Source organism: Phyllostomus hastatus, unplaced genomic scaffold (assembly GCF_019186645.2).
Source record: "Phyllostomus hastatus isolate PE091 unplaced genomic scaffold, TTU_PhHast_1.1 phas_scaffold_129, whole genome shotgun sequence".
Taxonomy (NCBI): Eukaryota; Metazoa; Chordata; class Mammalia; order Chiroptera; family Phyllostomidae; genus Phyllostomus; species Phyllostomus hastatus.
In genome coordinates, this window is record NW_025334009.1 from 23,985,062 (window position 1) to 23,999,936 (window position 14,875).

The 14,875-nt window shown below is 36.5% G+C and overlaps 1 protein-coding gene across 2 annotated transcripts; it reads left to right on the forward strand.

Annotated features, from left to right (window-relative positions):
* Positions 1–1,472: 1,472 nt before the first annotated feature.
* SGO1 (shugoshin 1) lies at positions 1,473–13,759 on the forward strand. 2 transcript variants are annotated; one of them, XM_045857114.1, is made up of 9 exons: positions 1,473–1,620; positions 2,603–2,649; positions 3,687–3,835; positions 3,916–4,112; positions 6,604–6,680; positions 8,281–8,339; positions 9,748–10,563; positions 12,699–12,888; positions 13,105–13,759. In XM_045857114.1, coding segments are annotated over exons 2-9 (1,608 nt in total). In that variant the 5' UTR covers positions 1,473–1,620; positions 2,603–2,647; the 3' UTR covers positions 13,223–13,759. The 2 variants fall into 2 exon arrangements, with proteins under 2 accessions (XP_045713070.1, XP_045713071.1); XM_045857115.1 differs by lacking the exon at positions 2,603–2,649.
* Positions 13,760–14,875: the final 1,116 nt, after the last annotated feature.

Genomic DNA, 14,875 nt, shown 5'->3' on the forward strand with positions numbered 1-14,875 from the left:
TGAAGGGGTAAATGTTAGTTATCTTTTTTCAAATTTATTTTTATGTAAGTATAGTTGGTATACAATCTTATATTAGCTATATTAGTTTTAGGTGTATGATACAGAGATTCAACATTTTTATATCTTAACAATGTGATTATCCCACTAATTAAATGTTAGTTATCTTTTAGAAAACAACTTTACAATAAATTGAATGCCTAAATGCAGAGCTCTTGTTTAGGCTTTATTTATCCATTGTTTTATTTTCCCAGTGACTATTTACCAGCTTCAAATTGCTAAACAGATGCTAAAGATCTAACTATGAACAGGAAGCTATAGTTCCTACCCTTTTGCAACTTGAATAAATAGGCAATGAATGACAATTCAGTGCCACAAGAAATACCAAGGGGGGCATGTATGGCACTAAGGAAGCACAAAACAAGCTATGAATGGAGCTTTGGGGACAGATAAGGCTCTGGAAGAATTTAGCTGCGCAGTGACACCTGCAGCATGCATACAAGTAAGTGGGGCTCAGGGGGAGGAATCTTCTTGACAAACAGAACAGCACGAGCAAAAGCAAGAAGAAGAATTACGAGGAAATGAAAGAAAATTAAGAAGAGGTGGAACCAGGAGCCATGAGGCTGTTTAAGTACCAAGCACCTAGGAGTTCTTAAATGCTTTGGGCAGCCATAACATAAGTTTCACAGTCAATCATATTTGCTTTTTCAAAATGCCACTCTAAGAACGTAAGGGAGTGGAGTTGGCAGTCAGAGTAGGTACTTGAGCAACTCACAGAAAGGAAGTAGGCTGGATTAAGGGATGGAAAATAGTGAGGTCTGGACGTGAGGAATACTTAGAAAGTAGATTTGACAGGACTGGCTGACTAAACGATGAAAGGCTAAAAGAGAATAAAAAATTAATAACAAAGATTCCCGGGACTTCGAGATGGAGAACTAGCTGATGCCATTTCCTGAGGGTTAAAGAGCCAGAGGTAGCCGGGCAAGCGAAAGAACCTGGAGCTAAATATTTCAGATATCTGCCACTTCCCCAATAACATCCCGTTAATCCAAAATTTGCTCCCTACTGTTGCTCCCTAAAAGCTGCCTACGTGCTGCAGTTCGACTGCTTGGGCGGGCAACCAACCAAAGAGATTCTTCTCACAAGGGGGAACCCTAGAGCACAACCTCGAAGAGGAGATTCTGCACACACAGGAAGCTTCTGGACGCCTTAAAAGGCCAACCACACAAAGGTCCGGGCGCCACGCCTAAAAGCCGACAACTCCGCGGAAAAGTGCAGGCAGGTTGACAGAGGTTGACAGCAAGCCCCGCCCTCCCCGGACTGGGACGGTGGATGCCCGGATGTGGTTGCAAGACCGGAGTGCGTCACCCGAGGTCACGGGGGGGGGGGGGCGGGGCTCTGCCTGCGTGCGTGTTTGCGCCGTCTCCTAACGTGACTGCCTTCCCGCCAGCCAATGAGTGGGCGCAGATGCGAATTTCGAATGTGGTGGCGGCTGTCGGAGGTTGACGGGAGACGGTGCTTTAGACCTGGAGGTCCGGGAGCTCGGAGCGCTGTCCGCGGGACAGTTTCGCTGAACTTTGGAATGTGAGGAGGGAAGCAGCTGCAGCAGAAGTGGTGGCGAAGGTATCGTTGTGGACGTACCTGCGGGAGGCGGGTCTCCTGGCCCTTTCCAGCAACGCACCCACCCCCGCCCGCTGGCTTTCCCGAAGTCCCTCGGACAAAGGGGAGGCCTCGATGTTTGCTGGTGTGGATCAGAGGGGTCGTGATCCCTGTTCCTCTCCGACGAGGTTCCATCTGCCCTTTTAAGTTCGGTGGCCGAAAACTCAGTCTGTGCAGTAGGCCTGACCGGGTGTCTTTCTCTGCCCTGCTCCCCGATCCGCGCTTCCCAGTGATCCAATTTCCTTTTCTCTTTAATAAATGGAGAGCCGAACTTCCTGCCTTGTAGAATGGTGTGAATTAAGTGGTATGCAGATAAAGCATTTACAGTAGTTAAAAGGCAGGCTCAGCATAAGGGCACTCAAACCGGCGGCTGTTCATTGTGCATCCCTTCGCTTTTGCTCGGTCTGTCGCCCTGGAGAAGCGGTCCTGACCAGTGCCCCTCCGGGGTGCCTCAGCGGCAGGAGTGAATGAAAGAATGTGATGGAGATCAAATATTCTACATACTTTTTTTTTAATCCAGACCCCTTACCAATACGGATCGAGACTGTGGTCTCGCACTCTAACCTGTTTTCATTCGTGCTCTCTCCGCCACACCCCCTGTTAGTACCATCATCGGCCTCAACAGGAAAACATGATAGGGCAATTTTTGTGATATTAAGCTGATTAAACTTAATGTTCTTTCTTTTAGATAATAGTTGGTTTTTAAAATACCACAACTAAACTAACCTGATAGGTTATTTAATCCGCGTGGCTCTCAAACATCTCCAGCTGGAACTTCAAAAACTACATTGTGGTACATTGTCTACATTGTCTTATACAACTCACTTAAGTGCTTTAAAAATAGTTGTGCTTTCTCTACTGGGAACATCCCAGTGTATCATCTATCGATGTTGGCAGAAAGGAAATGTTTAAGTGAGATCTATGATATCTAAATTTATGACCTCAGACACTGCATAGAAGAAAACAAGGCCTGGAGAACATTCTCTAGAACATGTAAGTTTCAGGAATTTTTTGACTAAGAGGAGATGAAGGTATAGCCTTTGTAGTGAAATTGTATGCATGGATTGTTGTAGGAAACAATTTTTTGCAATATTAAGATCTGCAAAAGTGCGATCTAGGGTAAATGTGCATGAAAAGTACTTTGACATGCTTAGCAGAATACTGAAGTCTATCTGATTTACTGCATTTTTAAGTATACTTATGTATTAATATACTCAATAGCATATTCCATTGTCAATGCATGTTTTGCTACTTTAACTGTATTATAAAAGTCATTATTTAATGTCTGATTTGCTATATTCACGATGCACTGGGAGTTAGCAGCCCTGAGTTTTTTAATAATTTTCAGAAAACTGACATGTTCCTATACCCCACTTCCTGCTGGTTCTAGCTCTATTATTGTAATCATAGCCTATTAAAATTGTATATAGTGTTGCATAATTTAACTAAACTTCTGAAGATCACTTTGACTTTCTCGACAGTGTGCTCATATCTTTAATATTGGGTTAAAAAATTGTGGAAGAGAGAAGTAATCATATGATCTAATTTGATAAATAATACAGAGAAAAACTGGAACATGAAGCCCAGATACATGATTACCTCTGAACTAATGTTATAAGTTAAATTAACATTAAATGTTGGTCATAAATATTGCCCATAGGAAACAAATAATAACATCAAAATATAATATTAAGCATTCCCATAGTGCCTAATATATGGTAAACCTCCCATGAGTATTTGTTAAAAAATAAATAAGAGGTATATTACAATCTTTGCTTTGGAAATCCATATTTATTAAAACCTTCCCTATAAAGTACCAAGAAGGATAATATTATGCACAAAATATTAACGAGATTTAAAAGCTGCACAATCTAGGTTATTACCAAGTTAGCTACATACTTTGAGCTAATTCTTCAATTACTAAGTCTCTATTTAATCCTTTTTTATGAATAGCTTGTGTTTTCATGTTTATTTTATATTAGATATTGTCTTTTAGAAAAATTAAATATTGTTTTATTTTTAATTCCTAGGCAGAAGATGGCCAAGGAAAGGAATCTCAAAAAGTCCTTTCAAGATAGTCTTGAAGACATAAAGAAACGGATGAAAGAGAAAAGGAATAAAAGCTTGGCAGAGATTGGCAAACGAAAGTCTTTTATAGCTCCACCATGCCAAATAATCAGTAAGATTTTCTTGTTGTCCTTTTGCATCACTTTTTAAGTTTAGATTTAATAACTAATAAAAAATTTTATCCTCTTTTAGCCAACACCTCTACACTGTTAAAAAACTACCAAGACAACAACAAAATGTTAGTCTTAGCTTTGGAAAATGAAAAATCCAGAGTGAGAGAAGCCCAAGACATCATCCTACAGCTGAGAAGGGAATGTTACTACCTCACATATCAGTTATATGCATTGAAAGAGAAACTTACTTCACAACAAACGGAAGAACCTGCTCAGGTATTTTCATTACAAGGGCTCAATTTCTTAGGAAGAAATGGTAAAGCTATGAATTAGTTTACACCAAGTATGTTATTTAATTACAGGTAACTGTTGATCAGTGCTATAAATCTTAGCTTTTCTGTATGGTTTTGCTACATCCAATGGGGTTTTGTATGAACTACCATAATTTGGGGGTGGGATGTATTAAATACAGTGCTTTTAGAGAATCATTTTTACCTACTAGTTGGCTAGATAAAGATTACACATTAATTCCCAAGCAAGAAATATCCTGAACACTTTGTGTCCATGTTTTTAATCTAATTCTGATTGTGTCCAAGGTTATAGAGAAGAGCCGGCCACAATATAACAGACATGGAGTAAGCTTGGTTTAGGATATTCTTTGTGTATCATTGCATATTAATCCTGAGAAGAGTGATTATGAGCCCGTTTCGTCATTCCTTCTCCCAGAAGCCACTACCAGGGAAACTCACAGGGCAGAGAAAGAAAAAAGCAGTGTTGAGTGTCAGGTGTTAAGAGTTTCCTTTCTTCCCGGGGGACCATATGTTTGCTGTGCCAGTGAAGATGGTTGTGTTAGCAGGAGATGAGAAAAGAAAGCCAGACCCATAGGGATTAGGGTAGGGATATGGACCTGAGAGAGGAACTAAGGTCACCTCTCTGTTGACCAGAGTCAGTGAGAGTTCTTCCTTCTCTGCAACTAAGGGGATTCCACATTTTTTCTGTGTGATATATAGAGAGAGAGAGTGTGTGTGTGTGTGTGTGTGTGTATGCACATACATATGTATATACACACATATATGCATTCTATTCATATACAGTATAGTAAAGAATTATCTTTATAATGATTAAATATGATTTCTTTACCTTCATGTGGTAGATTATTTAATAACATTTTTTTCTTCAGAATATAATCTTTCTTAATTTTTTTTCTTTTTCTTTTTCTGTCAACTGGTGGGAAAAAACAGTCTTCCAAAGACATTTGAATCTCCCTTTTCCCTTTCCAAAGCCTTTGCTAAAATCACACATAGACTGACATAAAGTAACTACCTCATAAGATAATTACAAAAACACTAGGAGCAAAACACTATTATTGCAGGCCTTATGATATTTATCAATGATTTTTGAGTATTTATTAAAACATATTGTTAGTGGCTGGGCAAAAGTATTCTTAGCATTTCAAACATCAGCATTTTTGCCATATGTTGCTTATATCACTCATCCTCAACCATTGGTCTACACTTGTGCCTCCATATTCAGCGAGTCATTTCAGCAGTCATCGAGAAGCTTAAAATGCTTGAATAAGGAGATGCTTTAATAATCAGAAATTAATTTCGTATAGCCTTTTGTTCCCTATATTTTATAAAGGATCATTTTAATAATCTGTTTTTTAATTATATCCTTCTGTAGGTAAATATTCTCCTTTATTTACACAGTAAAAATACTAGTTTAGAACATTAACTATACTGATAATAAATTTAAAACTTTTAATGGGATTAAATTTCTAGTTTTGTTTCTGATGGAGTTTTTACCTACTCATAACATTAGCATATTATAAATTTATAGGTCAGGACCTACACACACAATATATATCCATTTAAACATTTATGAAGGATCTCAAACATATTTTGTACAAAGGGAAACTCCTTCCCTGACAAAGATATTGTATACTCTTACCTCCCTCTAAGTCTTAGCCATCTCAGTAAAACAGCCTTACCATTTTGTCCTACTCAAAATCATGAGAAGCAATGCTCTTCCTCGCTGTCCTCGCCTCCACCCCTATTCAATCTGAGCACACTTTATCTCAAGACCTTCGGCCTGGTGTCACCTCCATAGCCACAGAATTCCAGTCCTAGCTAGTATCATGTTTTGTTTCATTTACTGGAGTGACTGCCTAACGCCTTCTGCCCTCGGCTCTTTTCAGTCCTTGTTTCGCACAGTGGCCAGACTGATTTTCAGTCTGGACTCAGACTAAAATCCAAATTCATGGCTCTCAGAGCTGTACGTTATCTGCCCTCTGCATGCACATTTATCGTTGTTCTTGGTGACTAAATCCCAGCCACAATGGCCTTTGCTAAACACAGCAAGGCTTTTCCTATATCATGACTTTTGTATTTGCTGTTTCCATGGCTTTCTCTTCCCCGTGCTCTTTCAATGTCTGGCTCTTTTGCATTCTTCAGATTTCAGATGAAAAGTCACCCTATCTATAAGGGCCCTCCACCTCAATTACTCTGTCACATCACCCTGAGTATCTTCTTCGTAACACCTAACACTATCTGAAATTATGTATATATCTGTCTTTTAAGAAATTTTTCTCTCCCTACACTAGAATGTAAGTTTTAAGAGGGTAGGACTAAATTTTTTTTTTTAGTATCCTACAACAGCGACTGGTACCCTAATAGACTTTCAATAAGTGTTTGTTTTTGAATAAATGAATAATTTGTTATGAATATTTCAGTTTTACTAGTGGTTTCTTTTTTTTAATACATTCTAGAATCATGAAGTGAGTTCCTCTGGAATAGACTCCAATATTGACAACAATGCCGGGGATTTCTCTGCAAAGGATTTACCGTGAGTATCAAATTCCTTATTATGCTCACTAATACCAAAAGAGATGTAATTCCATTATCCATTATGAAAGGAAATTTACATCATATTGATTGTTATATTATCAGTCTGATGTTCTTACTACTGAGAATATAGTTAAGAAAGTTTGATGTGTTGAAATTCTGTTATACAACGTATAACCAAACCAAATCTTTCTTATAATTACTTTTCTGATGTGTCTAAGAATAAAAGCTTTTAAATTATGCCATTCAGTTATATTTTTCTTATACCAAGTTTTTATTCTAAGCAAGATTGGTTAGTCAAATGATGGTATCTTGCTGGTACTACAAATAGTCTGTTATAGAAAAGAAATACAACATTTAACAGCTAAACTGATTTACTCTTAAGTACAGTCAGATCCCATATACTTTCTTGCCCATCTCTTGGATCAAGTGTACTTTATTTGTCTGCTTATGAATTATTGAGGTGTAATTACATACAGGAAAATGCACAGATGTTAATTATACATTTGATGAGTTTGACTAATGCATAGTCAGACCAAAACCTCAATGAAGATATAGAGCATTGCCATCACCCCAGCCTGGGGTTTCTCAGTCTTAACACTGTGACATTTTGGGCCAGGTCATTCTTTGTTGTGGAGAGCTGTCTAAAGCACATATAGCATCATCCTTGGCCTCTACTCACTAAATGCCAATAGCACTCCCTTCTCCTAGTTATGGGAACCAGAAATGTCTACGGACATTGCCAAACGTCCCCTAGGGGACCATAATTGTCCTCAAGTAGAGCTACTGCCACAAACCATTCCTTCATATCCCTTTTGAGCCTATGCCCTGCCCCCCTTCCTTAGTGAAGTAATCACTAATATGATTTGTATCCCCGTATTAATTTTAATAATTAATTCTAAAACTGTTCAACTTTAACACCTGACAACATAATTATGTAACAGGCAAAAAGTAAGAGGAGTTAGTTGAGTCTATAAAGTTTCTAAAATTTTTTTTGTGTAGTTTGTTACCATAACTCTGTTGCCTAAACCTGTATTTAAATTTTATGTCTAGAAGTGAAAATTCTCTACAATAAATAAAGAATAAAGTTATAAATAAAATGAAACAGCCACTAACAGTATTAGAGAATAAAAAGTTTTCTTTGTCCATGCACCAAAGAGGGACAAGGTTTTTGAAGAAAAAATGAACACTGTTGACGTTAGTAGTTAAAGTAGTTAAGCAGGTACTACCAAAAAATACACAACTCAGCTAATGATAAAGCAGGCTCCTAAAGTGTTGAGTAATCAAACTGCATTCCTTTAATATATTTTATAAGTCATTTCCGATTGGCTGTTTCTCCAGTTAAATGAAATTACGAGTTATGGCACGTCCAATTGAATATGTTAGTTATTCCAGTAGGAGTTGAATATCAGTCGTAACAAATCAGCCTCCATGTAATCAGTATAAATGCTTTGTGTTTCCTTTGACATAAAATAGATGTACTGATTTAGAATGGAATTATGAAATAATGCTAAAGAAAATAAAAATCTTAAGAAAATCTTAAATTTATTTTTATTATATAATTATTAATTAAGTTTCTGTTTTCAATGGTTTTTTCTAAGGCAAGCCCCTCTTCAGGAAGCTCACCCTCCAGAAGAAGGAGAATCATTCCAAACAGAAGGTAATTCAAGTAAAAATCTAAAAATATGAGTAAGGGCAAGGTGAGGTCTTTGAGAATACGTAACATAATTAAATTGCTCAAATTTTCCTTAACTTTTTAAATCTTGCCTGGTATTCTTCTGCTCAAAGGAAATCCGTTTATTTTACACAGAATAATAACAGTTTTAAAATCCATTCATTTATTTTGCCAAATCTAATTAGAAACCTCGGCTGTAACTATGGCTGCAATTTACTGAGTCCTACAGTGTGTCAAGCCCTGTGTTGGGCATTTTACACATATTGTCTCACTTAACCCTCACAACAACCTTGCTACATAAGTACAGTCAGTCCCATTTTGTATAGACTCAAAGAAGAAAACTATCTCATAATCTCTTATGAGATAGTGAGAGTGAAGGTTTAAACTCAAAACTGACCTCCAAAGCCATGCCTTTCTTTCTACTTGTAACTTATGTCCCTATTCTCAAATATCAGTCAATACTATATTAGAACTAAGCTTTGAAGAAAGTAAAGCATTTGAATAAAGCAGCACCAAAGATCCTCACTTTTCTTTAAAAAAAAGGAAAAGAAAAGAAAATTAGCCCTGGCTGGTGTGGCTCAGTGGATTGAGTACCCTCCCGTGAACCAAAGGGTCGCAGGTTTGATTCCCAGTCTAGGACACATGCCTGTGTGGCGGGCCAGGTCCCCAGTAAGGGGCATGCGAGAGGCAACCACACATTGATGTTTCATTCCCTCTTTCTCCCTTCCATCTTCTCTGTCTAAAAATAAATATAATCTTTAAAAAAATTGTATTTCTTACCTGAAAGGCTTTCCAAGTATCCCAATTTTACTCATTTTTCAAGACAACTTAGCTTCTACTTTCTTAGTATATTTGTCCTACTGTGGAATATGAGGTTCTTTCCCCCTCAATCCTATACACATAGGTAAACTACTAGTTACTTTTCAATGAGGGACACATGAAACCCCAAGTTAGAATATTTTTGAAGATTATATAAGATTCTTTTCTTTTCTTTTTTTTTTTTTACTATCCAGATTCTTTTATTTCCATACTTTAAGCATGACAGTGACCTCAAATTGAGCCAGTTCTAAGGGTTGAGCTTAGAAAAATAGCATGGGATAGTAGATTATTCACTGAATCAATGTTGAAGAAATGCATGTGGCTTCTGCCTTGACTGCTGCTTGATTATATAAGATTCTTCCATAGGTCAGATATAAGCTCTCAATTGATCATTGCCCAGTGAATCAATGGTAATGTTAAGTGTCCCAAATTTTTATATACAATAAATGTTGGGAAACTACAGAATGACTTTTCATTTATTCTATTTTTAACTTTGAATTCTAAGACCCTTGAAATTAAAATTTTCATTAAGTAAAACTATTTTTCTCATTTATTTATTTTTTTTAATTCTCAGAGCAAATACCTACTATTCCTCAAGACAGACTGGGATTTGATTTGGATTCAGGTGAAGATAAGTCTGCTGATAACATCTTACCTAGAACTGTATCTCTCCGTCGCAACTTAAAGAAACCGTTTAATAATCTATGCCAAATCAACACCTTGGATAATTTTGAAATCAGTCCTATGTCAGAGCAGTCTTTTGGATTGGAAACAATTAGATCTGTAGACACACTAGTAAACATGCACCTATCTCAAAATGTAGAACAAAATGTTTGTCAATGGAACAAGGACCAAATTAACTCATCACCAAAGCTGATTCACCCAGAAAGATCTGCTAAAATAAAGGAAGACATTTTAGAGAATAAATCTGAGCAAACTAAAAATAAGCATAGAGATGCACAAAGGAGAAAAAGAGAAGAGAAAAGAAAAGCTAACAGAAGGAGAAAAGCAAAATTTGTGTCTAAATATAAAGGCAGCAAAAGTAAAATTAAAAAACCTGTTTCCAAAACAAAGGTGGGTGATTTTATCACTTCCGATGATGCTTACAATTTTAATTTAGAAGAAGGTGTTCATCTCACTCCTTTCCGACAAAAAATGAGCAATGATTCTAAAACAGAAGAAAACAGCAATGTATTCGAGGTGAGCAGCTGTGAATCAAGTGGTTCTGGAGACGAGTCTGACGACCTCTATTTGCCCAATTGCAAGTACAGTCCAAGTCTCAGCAGTGACTCATGTAGGAGCCCAGTCACCAGGCCTCGACCTAAGAGGGCACTAAGATGTGAGGATGAAAAAGAGTTGGACAGTTCTCAGCCAACAAAAACTCCTACCAGTAAGTGATCCACTTGTTAGCCTGCATTTTTAATGTTTATGATAAATGATCACTCCTAATCTTATATACTGTTACTAACCATCTGTTCTTTTGGGGCGAGGTTAGAGACTTCCCATCTGCTCTTTGGGAGAAGTAACAGTCTGATTAAATAGTGGGGGGTTGGGGGTGGAAATCACAGTTGTGTTGCTCTCAACTGCTTTAAGTTAATTTAAATCCTCTTTAAGAACAAATGTGGAGGGAGGTAGAAGATAAAGCAGGGAATAAATGGTGACCAAAGGGGACTTAACTTTGGGTGGTGAACACACAGTACAGTATACAGGTGATGTATTGTAGAATTGTACACTTGAAACCTATATGGTTTTATTAACCAATATCACCCCAATAAATTGAATTAAAAATTTTTTTAAAGAATAAATACTCTTTGTTCAGGAGGAAGCATTTTTACTGTAAAGTCAATGAAGCCTTCCAAGGCAAGGGCAAAATGTTTTTTTGTGGAGTTAGGTTGAATTAAAGTATCTTTTATACACTAACCTGAAACATTACCTTGAAAATGAATTCAAACTTAAATCCAGTGATCTGTCATATAATGACTTTGTTTTATATTCAATTTGATGGGAACCATGGTTTTAAATAATTTTCTAGTTAGTGACGGTTGCCTAGTAAGACCAAAATCTCAATTGATGGACTTAGTATTCTTAGTATTCTTTTGTAAGATATTTGTAAAACATCTCATTTTTGTTAGATCAAAAGTCAACATGATTCAAAAGTTAAGCATACAGTCCTGCACCTGCCCACGAAGATTCTCATCTGGGAATTTTAGTTTGGTAAAAATAACATAAACATTCAGGTTGTATCATTCTCAAATTTTTGCCGTGCTATTTCATTTGATTCTAAACACAACTGTAAAGTCAAGGTGTCATCATGTTTGTTTCGTTTATAAGGAAACTAAAGCTCAAATGTTAAGTGAGTTTCCAAGGTCAACCAGTTAGGTGGTAATAACATGCAAATATCTTTTGTAAAAATAAGCTGTAATGATGTTAGAATAAGTCAAACAAGATTGGAAAAATGTTGATAATTATTGAAGCTGGGTAACTGGGTTCATTATACTATTGTCTCCATCTTTGTGTACATTGGAAAATTTCCATAAGTTTTTGAAAGAAAATAAACTACATTCTAAATAGTGTTACTCAGGGTTTGGTCTCTGGACATTCAGGATCAGCATTACCTGGAGATGTCTTACAGTTGCAGAATCCCAGGTTATACCCCTTACTCTTGAGTCAAAATCTACATCTTTTTAACAAGTTCCCTGGGGGGTATGTATATACATTAAACTTTCCAGAACATGGCAACTGATCTAATGTTACTGCTTAACCGTATTTTCTAAACTGAAAATTATTAGAATAATTAGTACAATATGTTTATGTGGGGACAAAAAAAGAATATTTGAAACCCAGATAACCCCGGAGAACAGGGTTACTAAATATAAAGTCATTTTATAGTTACAATTTAGTTTTTCTTGGGGAATGGTTTTTTTTTTAAATAAAGCTCTTTGAAGAGATGGTCTTGCAGTGTGTTTATTGTGTGCTGGGTACCTGTCTCCCAACGTAGATGTAGTTTCAAAGTAGAATAATTTTGATGCTTATGATAGGAAAAACATTGGGTAACTCTTAACCTACTAGCTTTACTAGAGGGAACCCTGTTTCTCCTGGTTTACACAAGAGGCTGTAAAGTTCCAGTTCTCATTTATTTAATAGAGTGAGTTTAGGTGGATTTGTAAGACTATGGGAAACCATGATGATAAAATTTGGTATTGAAAGAGATTCTACAGAGCAAGGCGTGACTACAATGAAATTCCATAGTTTAAACTAATTCATTATGCCCAAGCTATCCTAGAAGAATTTTAAGTTTTTTAATTTTCAAGAGTTTTAACTTTTAGTAAACTATTGTATCCATTCTTCACATCTATAATAATAAATATTTCCATGTCATCTGGGATGAAAAATGATAGTTTAAAAATCTATCTAAAATTCTGGATTTTATATATATTTAGAATATTTAACTGCATACAATTTAATTTCTTGAGATGTTCTTTTTTTACTGTTTTGAACCATATTCAATAATAGTTGATTTTGTAGGTGCACTACCTGAAACTCACCAGTCACCTCATTTTGGCCTGAAGGATATCACCAATGTCCCCTTGCATCCTGAAGTGAAAATGAGAAAACTTTCTCTTTCTCCAAAAAAGAATAAAGAAAGCCCAGCAGTGTCTCTGCCTAAGCGTCGGTGCACAGTCAGCGTGAACTACAAGGAGCCCACACTCGCTTCGTAAGTATTTAATTTGTGGGAACTCACTTTTAATGGAACGTTTTGGGTAGGTAAGGTTACGGAGCTTTGTTCAAGAGTGAGTCTTATTTGAAATAAAATATTTTTTATAAAAAGCTGAAGTGGGAATATTAATACTGACATATTTTACAATAACTTTATACTGAAGAGTAAGTTAGTATTGATTGGGGTGCTAAAGAACTCTTTTTACCTTTATAGGAAACTAAGAAGAGGAGACCCTTTTACAGATTTGTGTTTCTTGAATTCACCTGTTTTCAAGCATAAAAAGGATTGCAGACGCAGTTCTAAAAAAAAAAGTGTGAAGAAAATACAATGAAGCATTTGTTGGATGCTGTTTAAATTATCCCACACCCGCTTCTATTGCTCCAAGAGAGAATCTGCAAAATAGCACACAAGTGGGTTGAACTCTTGCCCTCGAATATTCTGATGGGACTCTAGATCGAGAACGTTTCTTAAAGACTGTACTTCAAATATGATCTTTTTTTCTTAAACCTTTAATAGATTTGGTTTATTTTTTTTTCATTGAAATGTAAATAACTGGACTTAAGCACAATTATAGTTGCATTTCTTACACTGCCTAAAACCCTTAATTTTAGTCAAAATGTATCTTATACCAACATCTTGGAAATTAATAATTATTCAAATAAGATGTTCTAATTATAAGCTCCTGGTACTTTTATTTTTCCCTTAAGTGGGGAATACTAGAATGATTTTTGAAAACAGGCTGAGGATCTTTTGAAACACCTTATATAATATTTGAATAAAATAAATTCTTGTCCTGAGCACAGTGGCTCAGTTGGTTGGAGATTCATCCCGTAAACCGAAGGGTCACGGGTTTGATTCATGGTCAGAGCACATGCCTGGGTTGTGGGTTTGGTACCCAGCTGGGGCACATACAACACAGCCAATTGATGTTTCTCCCCTCTCTCTTTGTCCCTTCCGCTCTCTTTCTAAAATCATTAAGCTTGTCCTTGGTGAGGATTTAAAAATAAATAAAATAAATTCTTGACATTCACTGCAGGGTATACCCTATTGTTTGTGGTTCCCTTACACCATTATTGTATTTAATTTTTCAGGTAAAATGTGTACTAGCTCATGACTAGAGATTTGATGGTTGCTTAGGATAAGGGACTAGGTAAGTAACTAACTCTGTACCCCAAGCTCTGGATGTACGTTGCTCAAAGTGATACTTAAGCAAAATCACAAATCATGTCATGGACTTTCAGGATAGTTACTTATTTAGTCATAAAACTGAAAGTTAAATATATGAATGCCAAGGATTGGTTTTTGTATTTTAGATTAGCCAGTGAGAGAGAATTAGTTCAGTTCTGCAAGTTTGAAGCCACTGCTTGTATATACCTCTTTAAAGCACTGTAAGTTATCCATTTTTAAAGAGCAATAAAATTTGTATAATGTAGTGCTTGCGTTTTTCTTCTGGTCTTTAAACTGGCCTTTAATCAAAGAACATGGATCTAGTCATACTACTTTCTCGCCTTCACTGTTCTCATCCTTCTTGGACATCTCTCCCCCTACATTTTGGTTTTCTCTATAGTTATAGCCATGAAGCTCTCAGCTCCCTGCTCCGGCCCCCATACCCTCAACCTCACGCTTCTCTCACCTCTCCACTGTGGGATCTCCAGGTCCATGATCAACAAATTCTGTTTTACTGAGGGAGCTCTTCCAATCCTGACCTCAAGTTTTCTTGACCATATCTTCATATCTTCCTGCATTCTGTATCAGTCACACTCCAGATCCTTTTTATTAGCCAAAAATTTTTTATTCCTGACCTCCAAAGCCATGCACTTTTTGTATTAAATTCGTATGTCCCTGTTCTCAAATATCAGTCCTCACTGATTCATGTCTTACTCTCCCATCACAATCTCTATATTTCCACTAGTCAACCACTCCCCTTACACCTGTTCTTTACATTCATAAAAACTCTTGAATGGCTACCTTAAGATAAAATACA